The sequence below is a fragment of the Macrotis lagotis genome, chromosome 2 (assembly GCF_037893015.1).
Source record: "Macrotis lagotis isolate mMagLag1 chromosome 2, bilby.v1.9.chrom.fasta, whole genome shotgun sequence".
Lineage (NCBI taxonomy): Eukaryota > Metazoa > Chordata > Mammalia > Peramelemorphia > Peramelidae > Macrotis > Macrotis lagotis.
The window spans coordinates 60,911,487-60,934,915 of record NC_133659.1 but is presented as its reverse complement, the minus strand read 5'-3'; the positions used below and the strand labels follow the sequence as shown (position 1 = coordinate 60,934,915).

Below are 23,429 nucleotides of genomic sequence, written 5' to 3'. Positions count from 1 at the left end.
ATACTTATGAATTCAGACCCCCATGTCACCTCCCTCTGTGAATCCTAAGCAAAAGACAGATGTCTTATTCCACAGTATATGTTTTTTAGTATGCAAATATAGAAGCAGTAAATTGATGGAGTCATGTACTTCATCATAGACAACAAGAAAATATACAACAAAACCTAAGCACGTAATATCACAGATTTAAATCTGAGGACTTCAGAGGTCTACTAGCCCAACCTCTTTATTTTCCAGATGGGGAAACTGAGTTTAAAAGGAGGGAATGATATAAAGCGATTGGTTAGATGATCTAAGGTCCCTTCCCTATATAATTCCTTTGGCTCTATATAAGTTAGTCAGGGGAGGCTTCAGAGTAGACGTGGTACTTGCATTGAGCCTGGAATGAAGGACTACCCAGAGAGATGAGAAGCCACCAAAAGTAGAGGAGACAGCATCTGCAAAGGTGCAGAGAGGATGGAATGAACATGGGGGTTGGGGAGAGAAAGTGGGAAGATGAAAAGAAGGATAAAGGATACATTTCAATCAAGAAAGAAGAAAAGGAATTCTAATTTTGAGAAACTACATCTCACCAATAGAATAAATTTGGTTATTTCTGAAATATACTACACAGCATCTGGATTGCATCTATTCCCTTCTTCACCAGAAGGTTGACTGCACTTTTAATTAACCTGGCAGGAAAGAAACTACAATCTTGATAGGCATTGCCCTCTGGAGGAGCTCAACAGAAATGGCATTTCTAGACCACCAATAAACTACTTCCTAAAGTAGTTCTTTTTTTTTTCTTCAACTACATTAAAAGATATTATGGTCCTTTAACACTAATTCTAAGATAGAAGATAGTTAAAAAAGAAAGAAGTACACAAATTACCATTTAAAAAAAAGTCAGACTTTGCAACAGAATTAAAAACCTCCATTTGGAATATTGCAATCCTTACCAACATCACAATGGTTGCAATCAGTCGAGTAGGCTCAAACATGCGCTTCAATTGCTTCATTGGTCCCATGAGAAAGATAGTACTGAAATAAGTAAAATATATCCCATCTGAGACCAATATAGCTAAATAAAGTCAACAAATATTCAATCCTTTTCCCCCAACTTCTAGTGACAGACAGCTTTCAGGGACATCTAATAATGATATCCCCTCCACAATCACAAGCCAATGTGCCCATTAAACTCTCTAGCCTCAAAAAGATTCATATTTTAATAAGCTTGATTATAGTTTTAAGAAGAAATCCTACCCCCCTTTATTTTTTCCCAATACGTGTTTGTATGAAGATGGAGTAATTGGCAACTAAGACTAAAATAAGAAGTAAATCAAAATCCAGAAGATTCTGTAACTTAAATGATTGCTCTCTGAAGCCTGGTGAAAACAGCAAATTCAACAATTTGACTACTACGATTGTTAGAAGTGGATAATGTCCAACATCAGCCAACAATATGGCACTCAACACTAGTCTCACCCACTCTTTTAAGTAGACTGGCCAACTTCATGACTTCCTTTGTTGACTTGATAAACTAAATTTATAATTTTTCCTCAAGAGTGCACTTTATTAGGGGTGGCTAGGATAATGGATAGAGCACTGGCCTGGAGGACCTGAGTTCAAATCCAGCCTCAGACACTTAATAATTACCTAGCTGTGTGGCCTTGGGCAAGCCACTTAACCCCATTGCCTTGCAAAAAAAAAAAAACCCTAAAAATAATAATGATAATAAAAAGAGCACACTTAATTTATGCCTAATACTAAGCATTGGACAGTACATTAACTTATCATTAAAAATAGAACTTCACATGTATGTGTAGATGTGCACATATACATACACACAGATACATATATGAATATATATAACACAAAAATTTAAAGTTGGAGGTTGTCTAGTCCAAACATCTCATTTTGTATATAAGAGAAGCCCAGAGAATTTAAGTGGCCCAGAATCACACAGATAGTGACTAGCACAGCCATATTACAAACATTAGCTTTGTCACCCTGGGCTTAACTCTGTTTGCCTCAGTTGCCTCATGTGCAAAATGACTTGGAAAAGGAAATAGCAAATCACTCCATTATCTTCGCCAAGAAAATCCTAAGTGGGGTCATAAAGAGTCAGGCATGACTGAAAAGAATCAACAGCAACAATACAAACATTACAGATGATGATTTTATTTTTCCCCTTGGTAACAATGAGAGAACAGTCACCTTGGGATTTGACCAGGTCCTCCAGAATTTGGCTCAAACTCATACACATTTATGTATGATCTACACTACAACTGCAATAAGAAAGGCAAGAAACTCAAAAATAAAGCTGTGTCCTTTTTCTGGAACCTTGCAATTGCAATAATTTAAAAAATAAACCAGGATAATGCAACAATCGAGGGCTAAATAATGATGACAGAAGGTCTTGACAATGTCAGAGGCATTTAGTGACCAGTGCAACATTTTAAGACTTTCCAACTCAAACCCTGCCTGGATGATGGTGACATTTACAGCTAAAATGATAATAAGAATAGGAATACAGTTATCATACCATATCACAGGGGTTATGGGTGTAATACCCCTACAGTACAAAACATTCTTATAAAATTTTCTGGCTCTCCTTTCATGGTAGAATTATTATGGTATTAAAAGATAAAATATATAGCTATTATACAACATTATACGCATATTTTATGTATTTCTGAGTTTCTAAATTTTTTCTGTGCCATCTGCTAGCCTTTGCAAATCATGTGAAGTTTCTGCAAAACTCCCAAAGATTTTTCATTTAATTTCTTATGACTCAAAATATACCGAAATGGAGATGGGGAAAGTCACTACCTGGATGGGATAATGGTAATATAAGCTTATTACATACATATTTATATTATGCATGTATACATACATACATGTACATTATAGACATAGTTTCTCCTTATATAAATAACTATTGTTTCTTCTAGAATTATTGATCATCTTCATCTTAGGTGACTAATAGCACAATGGAAAGTTTCACAGAAAGAATGCTATAGTTGTTTTGTTCTTAGCTAAGTTGAAGTATATGCCATACATGCATTTGTGAGTGTGTGCTTGAGTGTGTGTGCTGTGTGTGTGACCAATACAGCAGAGTGACAGAAAATAAGAAAGTGACTTTTTTTTGTATTATGTAGGGGAAAAAATAAACTAAACCAACATCTGTAAAGAACTACAAATTTTAGGATAACAGCAGTGATGATGATGATGATGATGATGATAAGAGTTTCCTATATGCCAGAATGAAGAACTTTATAATTATGTGCTAAGTTTGATCTCATTTGCTCCTCATAACACAACCCTGGAAGACAGGAGATAGGCTATTCTCATTTCACAGATGAGAAAACTGAGACAAACAGAATTTAAGTGACTTGCCTAAGACCACATATAAGTGTCTAGGGTTGCATTTGAACTCAGATCTTCTGGAATCCAAACCTAGCCCACGGTACCACCTAGTTGCCCATATTTATATGCCTATATAAAGCTGCTGGATGTGCCTATAATTTGGATGACAAGCATTTCTATATGTGATGCTCTTGTACTATTACTGACAACTTTTATTTGTACAATCTTTTAAGGCTTGTAATTATCTCAATTTGCTCTTCATAACAATCTTGTGCAGAATCTCATGCACAAGTTTTTTTTTTTATTTACTTAAATATATCCTTTCAAGAAATGAAGATCTACCTTTTCTCCTTCCTACCTCCTCCTCCCACCATTGAAAAAGAAAAAAGCAAAATCCTTATAATAAATGTGTGGTCATACAAAACAAATTCTCACATTGACCATAAATGTACAAAGATATATTTACATTTGTAAATATGTATATATTTGGATTTGTAAATATGGGCCCCTTTCCCTTTCTTTGATCATGGGAAGCACAATTTAGTAACTTTGAGAGAACAATTCCTAATAGCTTTCCAGAATAGATGGAAACTCATAGCCCCATCAAGGATTAAAGTACCTGTTTTGTCACAGTGCTCCTCAAGCCCTAATATTTGCCATTATGTTTTTGTCAAGCAATCTAAAAGGTATGAAGCTGAAATTCAAAGATGCCTTAATCTGAATTTCCCTGATTATTAGTGATTCGGACCATTTTCCAGGATGGTTGTTGCCTAGCTTGGTTTCTCTCATGCACTATTATTCTCATTTTTATAAAGGAGGAAACTGAGGTTCAAAAAAGTTAAATGACTTGTCCATGGTCATACAAATACTAAATTTAGAATCAGACAAGATAGGAAGGTACTTCCAGAACAAATAAAGCATTTTAAAATAATCCACTCATTTATAGGTGTGGAAGAAAAAGCAATGCTATGAATCTTCCTGTGTAATAACTACAATAATGCAGTTCAACACAACTCAAATGTTTTTTAAGTAACTAATGAGTAAGACACTGTGCTCTATATCACAGAATCAAGGGGGGGGCCGTAAATAATCTTTGTACTCAAGAATCAAGATTCAATGTCTTCACAGAAAAGAAAATAGAAGTACTTTGGGGAGATAGAAAACACTACTAATAACAATAATTCACATTCATATAGCATTTGGGGGTTCCTCAGAAAATTCACTAAGATAATACAATGCTATTCCCATTTAACAAATAGGGAAATTGGCAGAGTGATGTTAAATTACCAAGGACAAATCATTTACCTTCATGATAAATTTATTTTTTTTCATTCTCCAGAGTTCTATATAGAAGTGTATATAGACATACATATGTAATATATAATATAAACACACACAGACATAGATGTAGATGTAAATATAAAGACAGATTACAAAGATATAGATACGATGGAAGATAACAGAGCCTGAATACAAATGAGAGGAAAATAGTCCTTTAAGAAAACTTTCAGAAGTGACAGAATGGGGGCGGCTAGGTGGCACAGTGGATAGAGCACTGGCCTTGGAGTCAGGAGTACCTGAGTTCAAGTACAGCCTCAAGTACAGTTCAAGTACAGTACTTAATAATTACCTAGCTGTGTGCCCTTGGGCAAGCCACTTAACCCCACTGCCTTGCAAAAAAAAAAAAAACTAAACTAAAAAACAAAACAAAAAAAAGAAGTGCTAGAATGAGTAAGACTTGTTATAATTTCTAAGTATAATGAAAAAGGACTTTGTTATTTTTTAAATTAAGCTTTGGGCTAAAAGGCAAATACAGAAGGGAATGGACTACATGCTTGCATGAATGAAATGAACAGAAGATGCCAGAGAAGATAAGAGGGTTTTTTTCTATTTATTTTCAAGTTGAAAATGCTGGTGTTTGGACTGGAAAAGCAAGCACCAAAATGGCCAACAGAGCACTTAACCCCAGAGAAGTGAAAAGATTAGAGCAGCTAATAACCTTCACTGAACTGTATACTAGAATGTTGAAAAGAACTGAAAGAGGGGATCATTGAACTATTGTCATTACTGGATAATAATGGAGAAAAAAAAAATCTGAAGGACTGGAATCAGGTAAATATTATCCCTATTTTCTAAAAGGACAGAAAATAGCATCAATAAATGACAGATGAACTACACTGAATTTCACTTCAATTTATGGCAAAATTTTTAAATGTATTATTAAATGGTTTGTGAGTATTTAGAAAGGAAAACAGTAGTGATTACTAAGAAGAAACATAGCTTCATTAAGACCAGACTAATCTCATCTCCTTTAATGACAGGGTGAATATCATCTGGGAAAATTCCAAAAAATATAATATAGTCAGATTACTACAAAGTATTTGAAACTATCTTATGCTATCATCATGGTAAAATGAAGGGGGTCTGGCCTAGATAAAAGCATAATTAAATGGACTCAAAACTAATTGAATGATTAGACATAGATGTAGATCCAAATTAATAGATGGAAAGTACAAATTATATCTCAATGTCAGTGTGGAAAGTCTCAATAGAATGCCCCAATAATATAATAGGTCCACAGATTTAGAGTTAGAAGCGGGGAGCACCGGCCCTGGAGTCAGGAGGACCTGAGTTCAAATGTGGCCTCAGACACTTATTAACTACCTAGCTGTGTGGCCTTGGGTAAGCCATTTAACCCCATTGCCTGGCAAAAACAAAAAACAAACAAAAAAAAGAAACCTAGAGTGATCTTATCTTATAAGGCTATCAAGATCACCCCCAAAATCTCATTTTGCACAAAAAGAAATTAGGCCAAAGAATGATTAGGCGACTTACACAGAGTCACACAGAAAGCATCTGATCCAGGATTTGAACTCAGGTCTTCCTCATGCCTAACTTAGGACCCTATTCACTATAACATGCTATCTTGGTCTCTTGATTTTTTTTAATACTTTCTAAATGACAGGATAAAAGTGTAAAAAGTATTCTTATCTAATAAGCAGATGATAGAAGCCTGAAATAAGTAAGATTAATATATGGTAGATGACAGAGTCAGAATGCAAAAATGTCTCGATAGACAAAAATATTAGGCTGAATCTTTGAAATAAAATTGAATACGGGCGGCTAGGTGGCGCAGTGGATAAAGCACCGGCCCTGGAGTCAGGAGTACCTGGGTTCAAATCCCGTCTCAGACACTTAATAATTACCTAGCCGTGTGGCCTTGGGCAAGCCACTTGACCCCATTTGCCTTGCAAAAAAAAAACAAACCCTAAAATAAATAAATTTTTAAAAAAAGAAATAAAATTGAATAGAGAGAAATGTAACATCTATACATGGGTAGAAGGATTCATATGTATTAGTACAGGATAGAAAAGAAAACAATGTAAAATAAATCTGGTATTTTGATGAGCTTCAAGCTCAGTGTGAAACAGAATGATTTGACACCAAAACAAAAGAAGGAAAGGCAATTGTCCAGAACAAGGATGAAGGGTTCCATTGTACTGTATCAGATCATATCCAGAACACTGTGTTCCATTCTAGGCTTTACATTTTAAGAACAACAAGGGCCTCCTGGCACATGTCCAAAGAGCAGTGACCAGAATGGTAAGGAGGAAAGGCATTTATCATGAAAGAATAGCTGAAGGAATTGGAGATAATTAGCCTGGAGAAGAAAAGTCTTTGATGAAAACAATTGTCTTCAAGTATCTAAAGAACTGTCCCATAGAAGAGAAAGAATAGACTTGTATTTCTTGGTTTCAGGGGCAGAATTAGAATTGATGAAATTAAATCTTAACAAGAGAAGTAACTGAAACTCCTAAGAATGACTAAAACTTTGTGGGATGAAACCCATAACCGGAATATGACTCAGGAAGGTTTTATCTTTTTCAAAAGACACAAGATAAGTAAAAAGTGGATGGGGGTAGGGTATCCTCAAACTTATAAGGGTACATTCATGAAAGAGAATACATGAATCAAAAAGGAAAAGCCATAAGGAGAAACAAAATAATTTTGCTACTCAAAAATACTAGAAACAACCTGGACAGAAGGAAGAAATAGATGAATTCAGGAAACATTTCATAAGTCTAATATGGTAAGTGATGGGGAATTTCAATTATGCAGCCATTCTTTTGTCTTAATGAGCATTTCATCTTTCAAACTGTGGTGAGATCAGACAAAGATAATGATTTACTGTACTTGAATCTCACCAACAGGGAAGAGCTGGTGCTGGGGTAGAATTGATGACAGCCTTTAGGGAAGTAACTATTTTTTCCAAGAGTTGCGATAGAGAAGATGAGAGCAAAGCAAAGTCTGACTTGCATCCTGGATTCAAAGCAGATTTCAAAGGGCTCAGAAGGATTAAAAGGATCCTGTGGTTGCAGTGGATTCCATTTCTTCAGTGAAGTTAGCACAGGAAGGGTGGTAGACTGAGGAATGAAAGCCTAAAGACATTGAGAAATAATTCTGGCAAGGAAGAAAAAAGGGAATCTGTAGTAGGGAGAGATCAACGTAGATACATGGGCAACTCATCGACCTACTTTAATTTTTTAAAAAGGTATTAAAAGAAGACAGAAGCAAATCGAAATAATAGATAATGAATACAAAGATGTGGCACAATCCAGTAAAAATAGTGTCTTAAATACTAAAGCTCAGGATGAGCTGAGTTGGTGACCAATCTAAGGAACACATGAACACAAATACACACACACACACACACACAAACACATTTTTAAATTATGTTATGGGAAAAAAGAGAATCAAAAAAATATATAATACTGCTAAGGATGGATAGGATAATAACAGCAAAAGAAAGAAGGCACAGGTGCTCAATTATCAGAATGTTTTTGAGACAGAACAAAAATGACTAAAAGGAAGTTGACAGCCAAGATAAGTTAAAAAAAAAAATAGTGAGAGCATTCACAGCTCTTAATGAGTTTAAGTCACCTGGTCCAAATGCACCACCAAGCATGGGTACAGAAATGGGACTACTGAGTCTGTGGACATAATGAATGAAATTTCATGGAAGTGAAGAGATATTAGAAGACATGCCAATCCCACCTCTTCAAGGAGGTAGAAAGGTTCAAGGATATTATATGTGTCACATGTTTTCAGACCTTTTCAATCTATTGATCAATTGTGCTGGTTTTCTTCCCTTTTTCTTTTTCTTTAAAAAAAAATACTATTTTTTATATGGGATGGCACTGGGAAGGAAAGAAAAATGATACCAGGAGAAAATTATTATGATGTAAAAAACCAAATGAAAGCAATAAATTTAAAATATTTTTAATTTTAAAAATATATTTTAAAGATCTGGAAAACAGAAAAGGTACTGCAGGGCTGGAGAAGAGCAAATATTGTCTTGATTTTCAATACAGGTCAGTGACCTTGACTTTAATTCTTGGGCAAATTTTAGAATAGATCAGTCACAGTAAACACTAAGAAAAGGAAATAGTGATTAGAAAGAGTTAGCATGATTTCATCAATAATGGATCACGTCACACTAACATTGCTTTCTCTTTTGACAACTTTGGGGGGAGCTGAGGGCACCATAACTGGAGTCAAGAAGACCTAATTCAAATTCAGTCTCAGACACTTGATAGTAGTTGTATGACTTTGGACAAGTTACTTAACCCCACTGCCTCACAACAACAAAGACAAATTTTTCAGTGTTTTAAATCAAGGGAATGTTACATAGTTCACCTAGATTTCTGCTGAGCTTTGGCATTTGAAATGGTGTAGTTGATCATTAATGACTTGAGGTCAATTTAACAGGTTTCCTATGGAATGTCCCAGATATCTGTAATTACCCCCACATAGTGTTATCTAAATTTAGCACTGACTTTGATAAAAGTAATGTGGCAGACTTATCAAGTTGTCAGATGAAATAATGAGAAGAAACAATTGTATTGCATGGTAGAAAAAGAACTGGCTCCGTTTGTGGTGGCAAAGAATCGGAAATTGAGTGAATGTCTATCAATTGGGGAATGGCTTAATAAACTGTGGTATATGTATGTGATGGGACACTATTGTTCAATTAGAAACCAGGAGAGATGGGAATTTAGGGAAGCCTGGAAGGATTTGCATGAACTGATGCTGAGTGAGATGAGCAGAACCAGAAAAACACTGTACACCTTAACAGCAACATGGGGGCGATGATCAATCTTGATAGACTTGCTCACTCCATCAGTGCAACAATCAGGGACAATTTTGGGGTATCTGCGATGGAGAATACCATCTGTATCCAGAGAAAGAATTGTGGAGTTTAAACGAAGACTAAAGACTATTACCTTTAATTTAAAAAAAAAATTCTTATTATATAATTTTGCTATCTTATAATTATTTTCCCCTTAAGGATATGATTTCTCTCTTATCACATTCAACTTAAATCAATATACACCATGGAAACAATGTAAAGACTAACAGACTGCCTTCTATGGGGGGATGTGGGGGGAGGAAGCAAGATTGGGGGAAAATTGCAAAATTCAAAATAAATAATTTTTTTTAAAAATGCAGAAAAAGGGGCGGCTAGGTGGCGCAGTGGATAAAGCACCAGCCCTGGAGTCAAGAGTGCCTGGGTTCAAATCCAGTCTCAGACATTTAATAATTACCTAGCTGTGTAGCCTTGGGCAAGCCACTTAACCCCATTTGCCTTTCAAAAAAACCTAAAAAGAAAATGCAGGAAAAAAAAAAAGAATTGGCCTCCAAGTCAAGAAAATCTATTTTCGTGTCCAGCCTATGGACTAACTGTGAGACCCTCATTTAACCTCTCAATTCTCTAGGCAACTGATAAAACTATTGCACAGCAAACAAAGTCATGACCTATACTGGTAGAAAGCACTTCCTCAGCAAGGAGTTTCCTATAGGTCTAGATCCCCATTCCTACAAAGATAGAAGAGACCTTTAAACAGTGAATGTATTTCATGATAAGAGTCAAATTCCAACAAGACCTTGGCTAAAAAGATGCAGAGTTAAATTTAGAAATGATATGAAAAGAAACTTCCTAACAACTGGAGCTAGCCCTAAGCAGCATGGGCTGCTCCAAGAGGAGCAGAGACTAGATGACTAAGCATGTATTTGGGAGGTAGATATAGGCTGGTCTGGGTAGGCCATGAGGCCCCTTTCCTCTTCAAATTCTGTGAAGCCACCCTCAGATCTACAATCATTATAAGGACAATTAAACAATCAGAACTTCCCTAAAATCAGAACAGGTTTCCTGGAGAGCAGGTGGGTTTCCTGTTACTGAAGGTAGACCAACTGAAGGTTGAATGGCCACTTGGGGGATGTTACTATGAAGATTCATGTTCTTCTACAAGTTAATCTAAATGACTATGAATCTCTAAGTTTACCTCTTGATACCTCAGTTTCCTCATCTGCAAACAGACTTGAAGGAAAGAACAAAAAGAGCACCAGACTAGCAATCAGAAAACCAGGGTTCTTAGTCCTTGCTCTACTACAATTTGCCACAAGACCTTTGGATTCTCTGAGTCTGCTTCCTCCGGAAGCAAGAGTTCCAAAATACCTTCAGGCTCTTTTTTGAAAATCTACAATTCTTTCCTTCTCAAAGGAACTGGAGTTCTGTACAACAGGATAATCTGTCTGCAAATCCTTTAGAAGTTGTTGGGTAGTAGAATGGATAGAACAATGGACCTGTAGTCAAGGAAACCTAAGTTTGAAACATCCCTCAAACACAGCTGTAGGACCCAGCAAATCACTTGACCTTTCTCAGTCTGTTTCCTCACCTGTCAAAGCAGTCACTGGACAGGGTTGCTGCAAAGATCCAATGAGATGGTCTATGTAAAGCACTTAGCAAACCTAAAAACATTCTATCAAAGTAGGGGAAGGGGACATGCACTTTCTAATCACCAGTTACCATGTGTGAGGCTCTGGCTGAGCCCTTTACAAATATCAGCATGGCTATTATTACTCTGAGGCATTAAAGGGACTATATACAAACAAAGGTTCGCTCTGATGCCTTGGACCTGCTGGGTGGGACCATAGTGCCAGGTCTGGAGGCAGGAAGACCCAAGTTCAAATCCATCCTCAGATGCTTCCTACCTAGCATGCCTTAAACCATGCCCTAAAGACAATTTCTTCATTCCTATGACCAAAGACATATGAAACTTGATAGTTTGCTGTGTGATCATAGTTGGAGAGGTCGCTGTCTATAGCAGTAAAGGCACACCCATACCAATGAAATCATGACTCCTTAAAGTATTATTTTTATATTGCCAGATTCTTAAAATTTAAAAAAAAAATGTACTTTTCCCCCCCACCTCTAGTACAACCTTGTCCCAGTTTCTCATTCAGGGACTAGCCAGGTTGGATAAAGAAGTCTATTACCTCCCAAGTGATGCAATGTTCCCCAAAGTATAAAATGCTGCAAAAAGGACAAGTCCTTTCCGAGGCACCCACAGCAGAAAAGTACCCTAGAAAAAGAACAGAAAAGGCAAGTGATGAGCATTGTTTTAAATGGGGCTTATTAAAGGACAAAGCAATGATGAGCATTCTTACGGGGCAAAGTAACCAAGAACTTCCATGAAGGAAAATATTTTGCATATATTTCAATTAACAATTCAGAACTATTAAATCACCTCCATCCAAGGCAACCGCTAATCAATTTTTCCTCTCTCTTTTTTTTTAGTCTGTGTTAACAGAATTTGAATAAGTTTGTAGCCCACAGTGGGACAATCTTACCATCAGTGAGAAGATAATCCCTATGGCAAAACAAGCAGCAAAGCCTTTGATTCTTGTGCCCCAGCTTAATGATGGTGTTTCAATGACCTGAAATTTAAAAAATACGTCATTTGTACAAAGGATACAGGAATCAAGTTCTCAAGTAATGGGGTGGGAGCAAAAAAGAAATAGTGTGAGATGAGACAATATTGAGCAAAACATTTCCTAATCATTTATGTCCAAGGGACCTTAGGAGGCTCAGGAAATACCAAGAATTTAACAAGATTTCTACCCTAAAAGTAGAATAGAAGAGATTCAACATAGACACAAATAAGTATATTTCAAAATGAGATGTGACAGGAGAGATCTAGACAAAAAAGACTCCAGAAAAATTTGAGGAGGAAATAGGAGAAATCAGGGATGACTTCTTAGAGAAGGGGGAGGGGGAGAGTTGAAATAGACTTTAGGAAGAAAAGGCTTTTGATTTCCTGTGTAAGAAATACCTTCACTGACCCTGGAATATGGAGGATCTGAGTTCAAATCCAGCTTCAGAACTTGATACATGCTGTGCGACTTTGGGCAAGTCACTTAATCCCACTGCCTCACAAAAACCAAAAGAAAGTACCCTCCACTCCTTCCAACTCTAAGTAGGAAATGGGTGAAAAAGGGAAAGAGACTAAGGAAGTGAAGAACAAAGTCTTTTTACTAATAGTAAACTCTCTCCCCCCCCCCCACCACTACCACCACCCCCCAGTCCCTAGGCAGGGGACATGATGAGAAAAGAGGAAAACAAAATAAACAGATAGTCTAGTGGCCAAATCTTTGCATTACAGAGTAAAAATTGCTTGAAAGATGGTTAAAGATGTGCTCCTTGAGGAAGTTGCTGAGGTATTAAAAAAAAAAAATAAGGGGGGGGGATTCTAATTTTTAAAAAAGCAACACTGTTAAACTGACTCACTCTAGCTAGCCTGAGGTGTTCAGTAAAGAGTCACCAAAGAGATGACTTCAGTAATCAAGTGTGGGCCTGAAGCTTCAAGCCTGCAAAATCAACCATAATGTAGAACCCATTCTCTTTAGAGGCAGTTAACAGAGCCTTGAAAGTAGCAGAGATAGCCAAGACTACAGGAGATCCTGGTTAATTAATTACCATTCTTGTTCCTCTTGGGTCTTTACCAATTTTTCTATTCCCTATGGTAAAAACAGTCAAAGGGAAAGGCATGGGGCAAAAGAGAACAACTCAAGAGTGGTACCCCACAAGAAGTTAGCAGCATCACCTTCTTAGCTATAGTCTCAGGAGAAATTTCAGGCAAAGGGTTATCAAATCAGGTCTTGATCTCCCAAGCCTGGTGCCTAAATAGAAGCTGGTCATCACCATTCTGAGCTAGATAATGGGAAATTGAAGCCGCTGTCACCTAGCAATCTCATGGGTGCACGTTCCCATTGCTTAGCATAGTTCCTGGCACATAATGGGTGCTTAATAAATATTTATTCATTGATTACTCAAGGAGGCAAGAGTCCCTACTTATAGCTGGGACCTGCCCTTTCCTCCAGTCTTCTGGCTGTATGAGAATTTAGAAGGAGGAATGCCCGGGCACCTACAGATGTAGAAAACAATTTCTTAGGGCTTAATCTTCAATGGAAGGTAGCTGTCTGAATCAAGAGTTCTTTAACACTCTTCTCTGCATACCATCTCACCACCACGCTCACACATACCTCAGAAGAGGGCTCACTACCCAGCAACATAACACACCCTGAAACTTCATGCAGAGATATCCAATGTCAGAAAAGGACACAGCATTAAGACATTCATGGATAGCAACAGCGGTGGGGCAGGAGGTTATTTAGAGATGAGTTTGCCCTTACAAGGTGATACAAACCATCTCTACATTTAGGAGTTTACCGGGCAAAGTTGAGTCAGACTTGAGCAGCCTTTTAAACCTGAACAGGCTTAACTGATCATTAACATAATTTAATATTGGCTTTAGACAATCGGGTTAGGCTACTTCTGACTAACCCTCCTCCTCCCCACCCTATCCAGAAGAATGTACATGAGAAGCTAATCATCATCCTACACAAGAACTACAGAGCTGAACTTACCTTATCCAGAGGGAAAGAAACACTGGACTGCATGTTGGAATAAAATGAGAGAGCATTTATTTGTTTTGGAATCTATGGGGTTGGATTCAAATTCTGTTGTCATTTATTAACTAAGGGGCCTAAGCAATGACACCCTCCCCCAACCACCCACTTCAGAGCTGCCTCATCTGTAAATTGGGAGAATTGGGCTAAATGATCTTTAAGGATATAATCTTGGCTAAATCACTTAATCCCACTGCCTTGCTTTCAACTCAAGATTCCTATGAATACTTGTCTATTAGTGGGTCAACTTTGCAAGACAAATCATTACATTATGACTGAAAATAATTTAAGGAGGTCCTGGTCTAAGACTATAAAACAAACAAAACCCAGAAGTCATTGTTCATTATCCCAAGTACTTTGTTACTGAAAGAGTAACTTGTCAGGATTTGCCACCTACAAAAATGAAAGTGGCACTTTGGGTTCTTTTAAGAGTCTCATTTTTTAATGACCATTATTACCTTTCACACTCCTAGCTAGCTCCCTCAAAAAAAAAAAAAACAAAAAAAAAAACCCCGGGGAGCTGTACTCAACCCCTGTGTTTTACACACAAGTCTAAGTGGCATGCAAGCACAAATTGCCGTTTCTATATAATCTCAGGGAAACTAAAGGGCATTTGGGGGGCGACACTGGGTCTTCCCATCTCACCCAGTCTGATTTCACTTCTCTTGGCCAGGGAAGCTTTCAACTGCTCCTTTGCCGACCTGGGCCCTGTTTGATCTGCATTAGGAGGCTTAGTATCACCGCCGCCCCTTCTTCCCAGGCTCCCAGCATCAGTGCTGTGATCATTCCTGAAGTTTTAGACAGTTCCCAGATCAGTTGTCCAGCAACCTCAGCCACCAGAGCCGGGTAGTAGAGATTAGCGCCTGAAACCCCCACTCAGGTCCACTGAGGGTATCGAGGTGGTAAAGTGCTTGGAATGTTGAATCTGGAGACAGAAAGACTCCCCTTCCTGAATTCAAATCTGGCCTCAGTCTTCCTAGCTGTGTGACCCTGGGCAAATCATTTACTCCTCTTTGCCTCACTTTCCTCATCTGTAAAATGAGCTGGCAAAGGAAGTGGTAAACCACTCTAGCATCTTTGGCAAGAAAAGCCCAAATGGGGCCACAAAGACTTGGACCTGACTGAACAATAACAACCAATTCCTCTCAAGTCTACCAATATCTTTTCTTACAAAATTTCAAAAACTTGCTGGAAACTGAAACTATGTCAAATGGCTGGTCTCCCTGCTAAGGCCAGCTAGAGCACATTTGCTAGTACAAATACAATCCAGTTTTCTTGAAAACTGGAACTGCTGAAACTCCTTTGAGCATTTTTTTTATGTGCAATCTGATCACAGTTCAGCAGACTGGTATTTGTATACAAAGGATTCCTTTAGACTTTGAATTAGAGGAAGGAGAATGATAAGTTTCTGCTCAAAGGAAAGCTAAGAATTGTTGAGGCAAAAAAAAAAATGCTCTAAACTAGGAAGCAAGGGAGGAATACTGAACTCTTTCTTTGTTTTTTATCAGATACTTTCCTAGCTTCCAGGACCTTTTGCAGGAAATGAAAGATATTTTTTTAAAGAATCCTTGGAACCAAAAGTCTGACATTTATTTGTAAAACTCAAAGTCTATATTTTGGACTATATTTAATGAATTTTTTAAAACTTTCATTGCTAGGGGCAGCTAGGTGGCACAGTGGATAGAGCACTGGCCCTAGAATCAGGAGGACCTGATTCTGGTCTTAGACACTTGATGCTTAATAACTGTGTGACCCAGACTGCCCTCACACATACACAAAATTTAATTGCTAATTCACAAGTGCTTGTGACCCAAAGGGCAATGAAAAGCATTGGTGGATATAAATAGGCTGTGGCATTCTGGTCATGAGGGCGTTTTAAAGAACATGTACAAATGAAAAAGGAAGTAAGAGCTGGTCCATTATGGATAATAGATAGCAAAACATGAACATTCCCTAGTACTGCACAGTTCTCCACCGATTATTAAAAGAACAAAAGTACCTTTAGAAGTGGGAAGATGGATGGCCCAGTGACTAGAATACCAGGCCTGGAGTCTGGAGGACTTATCTTCCCAAACTCAAATCTCACTTCAGACACTTAGTAGCTGTGTGACCCTTAGTGACTCCGATGCCTCAGTTTCTTCATATGTAAAATGAACAGGATAAGGAAATGGCAAACCACTCCAACATCTTTGCCAAACAAACCTCAAATGTAGTCAAGCCTGAAATGACTGAATAACCAAAACCTTTAGAACACTGGGTGAGTGCTAGGATAAGTGGTCTGGAACTTCCTAGTCTCAGGAAAACTTTACACTCTAAAAATTTATAGTGTTACCAAAGGGCTTTTGTTTATATGGGCAATGTAATATCTATCAATATTTACAAAAATGATAAAATGTTCAATACAGCTGGATTCTCTTATCTCCTGCATTCAATCTATGGTAATATAAAGAAAATTTACACATTATTTCATAGTGAATAGAATGATGAAGTTGAAATTAGGAAGACCCTGGTTGAACTTTATGAAGAAAATCCAGTCTCAGACATGTAGTAAGAAAAAGAAAGAGTATTTAAATAGGCCAATAAGATCTTTGCATTATTATAAAATTAGTTTTGACCTTCTGGACTCCAGGAAAGGTTCTCAGGAACACACACACACACACACACACCCTACCAGGTGTCTTTCAACCACACTTTGAGAACCATTGACATAAAAATAACAATAATAATAAAAAAAAATGTATATAGCACGTTCAGGTTTTCTTGGGAACTTTACACATTATCTCATAATGGCTAGAGCAAGGAATTTGAAATTAGGAAGACCTTAGTTCAAATCTCACCTCAAACCCTTCCTATAAAGATGACTTTTGGCAAGTCAGCTCATCTGGAAAATGTGAAGTCCATAGTATTTATCTCCTAGAATTGTGATGAGGATCAGATAAAATAATGTCCATAAAGTACTCTGCAAACCTGAAAGTAAGTACCACCAGGTCAGTTATTCTCCTTACCTTCTATAGTTGATTTTTGTAAGGACAAATAGAAGAATCATCCAAGATGAGTGGCACCTATAATATACTTGGTGGCATAAGACCAGAGTATTGAATTCATCTGCAACCATTTATTTCATTGAGAGGTCCCCTTCTCTTTCTTAAGGATTTATAAGAGTCTGTTTTTCCTGCTCAGCTGGGTGATATGGTAGATACTGTGTTAAGAGTCAGGAAAACTTGAATTTGAATCCTGTTTTAGGCACTTACTAGCTCTGTGACCTTGGACAAGTGACTTAACTTCTCATTGCCTCATTTGCTTCATCTGTAAAACGGGTATAATAATAGGGTTGTCATAACATATGAAAGCACTTTGTAAACTTAAAGCACTTTATTTATAAAATGCTAAAATTATTAAAAATATTTCAAAGACAACTTTTAAAAGAAATTTAAACCCATATTCATTAGGATGAAAAAAAATTGAACTAATCATTATAAGGTTACCTGGAATTTTTCATTTTCATGTAATTTTTGCAACTATCTAATATTTAATTTAGAAAAAACTTAAACTAGAAAGTTATGTTTTTTACCATTTAAAAAATCAGAGCAGGAAACAAAGAAGGGGGTGTGGTGAAAATAACAATTTCCTGTGATTCTGCTTGCAAAGTGGAAAAAATATGCAATGACATTTTATACAATCAGAATTTAGACCCGCAAGAGATATTTTTCAAGGTGAAAGCCGAGAGGAATTTCAAAAAACATTTCTTTCAACTACCCATTACACAGATGAAGAAAGCTAAAACCTAGAGATGTCAACTTTTTCAACCAAAATTCACATAAGCAGATTATTAGCATTTGTAGTTCCAAAACTCAGAATTCCAGGCACTTTCTCACTATGACATGAGCTCATCTGGTTCAACCTCCTATCAGAGCCAGGCTCCCTTCCTTTTGTCATTTGTAGTATCTGAATTTTTTTAAAAATGTGATAAAACCATGAAAAGTGGGACTAACATTTTTGAAAGTCATGATCTAACAAACCCCAAAACAAAAACAAAACCCTACCTAAAATGAAACTCGTCAATTGTGAAATAATTTCCACAGATTCATTAAGGTCAGTATTAATACTAGGGAGTGGTAAAGGTTTGTAAAAATTATTAAATTTTTAAAAAGACAGGTTCATTCAAATTTTAGGGGGGAAAGGAAAAAAAGGAGAGTCCTATTAAAAATAATTTTTAAAAAATTTTAAATAACTGATACTTGTATCACATTTTACAAATATTTTATCTCATTTCAGATTAATAATAATAATCCTAAGATCAATTGCTACTAATATTATTATCCCTATTTTACAGATGAGGAACCTAAGGCTAAAGACAAATGCTTGGCCATGGTCACAAAACTAATAAAGGTCAGAATTAGAATTCAAACCCAGAGATTTTCTACTACTACAGGTGGCTGCAATATACAGTGGAACCTGTCAGACTTTTTTGGAGGGCAGGGGAGGAAGGAGTGGTCAGAGTTCCCCTTTGTTAGACGAGAAGAAAAAAGTTCTATTACTTTCACCTGGACTATTTTCCTGGGTCACCATAGTCAATATTCAAAGCAGAAAGTGTCTTGAGAGTCTATGACAGGACACCACTGTGAATGGTCAAAGTAAAGCTACAAGTCTGGCAACCAAAGACGCAGCTCTAAGGAAGCATCCTGATAGGAAGAGAAGCTATGACAAAGATTGCAAGATGACTAGAAATATTTGAAGGGCAATCATAAGCAGGAGAGAATGGCTGTGTTCACATTACTCTAAAAATATATCTAATGGATGTTAGCTACAAAGAGGCAAATTTTAGCTCAACATCAAAACCTGTGAAACAGTAAAAGGGGCGGCTAGGTGGCGCAGTGGATAGAGCACCGGCCCCGGAGTCAGGAACACCTGAGTTCAAATCCAGCCTCAGACACTTAATAATTACCTGGCTGTGGGGCCTTGGGCAAGCCACTTAACCCCATTTGCCATGCAAAAACCTAAAAAAAAAAAAACCCCAAAACAGTAAAAAAAAGATAATAAGCTCTTGTTAAATGGAGTTGTTCAAGCAAAATAAGGATGAATTTTTGTTAGGATTAATATAAGACAGCAGAGGCATCATAACACAGAGGACTGAAAGACCTCAGAGCCACAACTTTCTGGCTTCTGCCTCTGATTTGATGCTGGACAAGTCATTTGATAGACCAGCTGTTGATCTTTGGGGTAGATAGATCTTGGCTGGAGATCCTCAAAGATGAAAGATAAGTAGGGAGGATGAATTCCATAGAAGAAATTCCAGAAATGGGTGGAAAGTCACACTTAGTGACCTCCAAAGTTCCTTCCAAGTTTGAATCTGTATTTTGGTTTTTTTTTAGTTTTTGCTAGGCAATGGGGTTAAGTGGCTTGCCCAAGGCCCCACAGCCAGGTAATTATTAAGTGTCTGAGGCTGGATTTGAACTCAGGTGTTCCTGACTCCGGGGCCGGTGCTCTATCCACTGTGCCACCTAGCCACCCCTGAATCTGTAATTCTAAATGCAAAATATTTTAAATAATAGGAGGAATAATCCTATAGGTTCCTTCTACCTCTAAGATCCCCACCCCCTACTTTCTAAGCCTCTGTTCTGTAAAACTGGAAACATCAACTGTCATTAAGGTTAAGAATGAGACACACAGAACAGGCTGGGCATTCAAATGTGATTAGATCAGAGTGACGCGGATCAGAGAACTAAATTGACCGGGGTTTTGGACCCAGTACCGAATAATACGGATTCACCAGGGAGACAGCTATGGCAACGTCATTACTCTGGGTGCAAACAGCCAAACTGGGGAAGTTTGTGGGGGTGGGGCCCCTCGGGATCAGACTCTTCTCCAGGACACCCCTGACCCAGGCTTCTGCTGCCCGACTGGCAGAGTTGGCTCCAGACTGTCACAGCCAAGGGAGGATGGAGACGGCCACGAGCTTGGATTCAGGGATTATTCCACCACCCCCCCGCCCCCCCCCCCCACACACACATACACAAAGCACCTTTGTTTTTAAAAGGTTTCTCTCTCCTTTGCCTTTTCTGGGTGTGTTTTTTGGTATTTTTTCCCGGTGATTCCCAAGTTGCTGTGTGGATTTTTTTTCCCCTGAAGATCCCCAAGTATTTTCTGTGTATTTTGTTCCTGATGATCCCCAAGTAGTGTGTGTGTGTGTGTGTGTGTGTGTGTGTGTTTTCCTGGTGGTTCCCAAGGAGAGAAAGAGAGACTGTGTGTGTGCGCGCGTTTTCCTGGTGATCCCAAGTATTTCAGCTTATTATGAAAAGTGTCTCGGAGCCTTTCAGGGGCCTTGGAAAGCGGGAGGAGTCAAGGTCCCCCCCACCCCCTTTTGTCTTTCTGTCCGTCTCTCCCCCTCACTTGCCACCAACAAGTCGCTCTCACCCCCGGCGAGAAACCCGAGCCGACCGCGGCTCCTCAATGGGGCACAGGAGAAGGGGGGGAGGATGGCAAAGCGGGTGGAGAGCAGGGGCAGGCAGACCCGGGAGCGTGCGTGTCTCGGCGGAACCCGCCGCCCTCCCGGCCCGGCCCGGCCCCGCGCTCCTCACCTCGGCCAGTCCGCCCCGACCCTCCGCGTCCTGGCCGCCCTCCCGGCCCGGCCCGGCCCGGCCCCGCGCTCCTCACCTCGGCCAGTCCGCCCCGACCCTCCGCGTCCTGGCCGCCCTCCCGGCCCGGCCCGGCCCCGCGCTCCTCACCTCGGCCAGTCCGCCCCGATCCTCCGCGTCCTGGCCGCCCTCCCAGACCGGCCCGGCCCCGCGCTCCTCACCTCGGCCAGTCCGCCCCGACCCTCCGCGTCCTGGCCGCCCTCCCAGCCCGGCCCGGCCCGGCTCCGCGCTCCTCACCTCGGCCAGTCCGCCCCGACCCTCCGCGTCCTGGCCGCCCTCCCGGCCCGGCCCGGCCCGGCCCCGCGCTCCGCGTCCTGGCCGCCCTCCCAGCCCGGCCCGTCCGGCCCCGAGCTCCTCACCTCGGCCAGTCCGCCCCGATCCTCCGCGTCCTGGCCGCTCAGCACCTTCTTCAGCTTGTCCATGCCGCTCGGCCCGGCCCGCTCCGGCCGCCCCGGCTCCCGGTGACCAGTGCAACAATGTATCTCTCCGAGGCGCGGGGCTCGGCTCTAGAGCCCGGTCCACCCAGCCTTGGCGCCGGCCCCGCCCTCCCACGCACTTTCACACCCACCTGTGGCGTGACTCCCGGGAACTACAGGGCCCGGCATGCACCGCGCCGACCCCCACGGGGGACCGCCTGGTGGATCCGCTTTGAAACTCCCCGAGCGGCTCAAAGAAATTATGATGATGTCTTGCACATTTTACAGAAAATAGACTTAAGGGGGGCGGCTAGGCGGCGCAGGAGGACCTGAAGTCAAATCCGACCTCAGACACTTAATAATCACCCTTGGGGAAGTCACTTAAATTGCTTTGCCAAAAAAAAAAACCACCTAAAAAACCAGAAAATAGGCGTAAAAGCCCCAGCCCTTCCCCACCCCCCAAGCTTTGAACTCATCTATCTGGACATAATGACCGCCTCCGGATGCTTGAGAGTGTGGACCCTACCCCCTATCTACCTATACCCCCTATCTGTGAGTCAGGGCAAGCTGCCTCTTTGGGCCTCAGTCTCTTCAATGCGTAAAAACAGGGTTGGATAGAATCACCTCCAAGGATCCTTCCTTCACTAAATGCCTGGATTCCGGTCCTGGTTCTTCCAACAATTAATTATGTAATAGGGAGGAATCATTTAATCCTCCCTGAATCACAATCTCTACTCACGGAGCGAATTTGTTGAGAGGAAAACACTATGAAAAATGTGAGTTATTTTATGAGGATGATAATGTAAAGATAACTATAACTCAAATCATACATTTAAATTCATGATTTTTATTCAGCCCACTGATCTTTCTAAACTACTTACGAGATAATGTAAAGAATGACTTTGGGGGCAAATGGGTGGTGCAGTGGATAGAGTACCAGTCCTGGAGTCAGGAGGACCTGAGTTCAAAATGTGACCTGACCCCCCCCCCAGCTGGGTGACCTTGGGCAAGTCACTTAACCCCATTACCTTACCAAAAAAATTTTGTTTTAAATGACTGTGGTCTGATTTCTGGTAATAAACTTAAATGAAAGAATTAAAAGTAATTTTAAGCATTTACTATGTATCAGATATCGACATTCTGTTAGCTGCCCTCCCAATGTTATTTTGTTTGTATAATGATATATTGCCAATTTTTCCTTCATCTAAAGCATTGGTATAAATGTCAAATAGAACAGTCCTATAAGCATGAATATCAGTGGGCAATAGAGAGAACAGTGATCCAGACTTGGAGGAAGTCATATTAGCCTCAGATATAAACAACATGTGAAACAGGAAGGAAGGAGGAAGCCAAGGAAACAATTCAGGCTTTACTGGGGAAGGTCACTTCATAAATGCTTTAATTTTCACTCCCAAAGCTCTCTTCCTTAAAAGCTCAAATGGTCTTGGAAAAACAGTGACAACCACTTACTGATCTTTGTTGCCACAATGATATATTTAGAATCCTAATGCTGGGAACTGATCAATCATTAGAGTCACTATCACAGCCAGTTTTGGTCAGTTCCAAAGTATTGTTCCAAGTCTACATAGAACCCTTTGGATTTCTTCTTCTTCTTCCTGTTTTTGCAAGGCAGTTGTGTAAAGTGATTTGCCCAAGGTCACACAAAAAAGTAAATATTCAGTGTCTGAGGTCACATTTGAACTCAGGTCCTCTATGACTGCAGGGAGGGCCAGTGCTCTATCTACTGTGCCACCTAGCTGCGCCTACATAGAACTGTTTTAAGGAAAGTGAAGGATAAAAGAAGTTTATGTCTGAAAACACTACATCTTAGAAAATATATACACATTAAGTGATTAGACAAAAATGTAAGGCAATCAATATTTCAGTAGGTATATGGAAATCCAGAGGGGACAAAGGGGAGAAGGTGATGTTGGAGGTTTCCTAATGGTGATGTTAATTGGTAGGGTTCTGAATGAATTAATATAGGTAGGATCTGGATTGGAAGAAAAAAAGAAAGACATTTAAAGCCAGAGAAGAAGAATTTTGTTCTGATTTTTTTAAAAGGTGATAAAACTAAAATTTATTCTGTTGAGTAAGACTCTTTGTGACACTATATGGAGTTTTCTAGGCAAAGATACTAGAAGGGTTTGCCATGTCCTTCTCCAGCTCATTTTACGGATGAGAAAACTGAAGTAAAAACAGGTAAGTGATTTTCCAAGTG

At 39.4% G+C, this 23,429-nt stretch overlaps 1 protein-coding gene across 2 annotated transcripts in view; it reads right to left on the bottom strand.

Moving 5' to 3' along the window:
- Positions 1-21,328, bottom strand: part of SFT2D2 (SFT2 domain containing 2) — a 34,064-nt gene extending 12,736 nt beyond the window's left edge. Inside the window, exons 1-4 of one of the 2 annotated variants that reach the window (XM_074221945.1) lie at positions 21,152-21,328; positions 12,040-12,126; positions 11,686-11,771; positions 939-1,020 (exon numbers count right to left, since the gene is read on the bottom strand). In XM_074221945.1, the coding sequence (XP_074078046.1) occupies positions 939-1,020; positions 11,686-11,771; positions 12,040-12,126; positions 21,152-21,214 (318 nt within the window). In that variant the 5' untranslated portion in view covers positions 21,215-21,328. Of the gene's footprint in view, positions 1-938; positions 1,021-11,685; positions 11,772-12,039; positions 12,127-14,115; positions 19,021-21,151 lie in introns of those variants that run through there. The other variant, XM_074221946.1, reaches the window with a different exon arrangement.
- Positions 21,329-23,429: the final 2,101 nt, after the last annotated feature.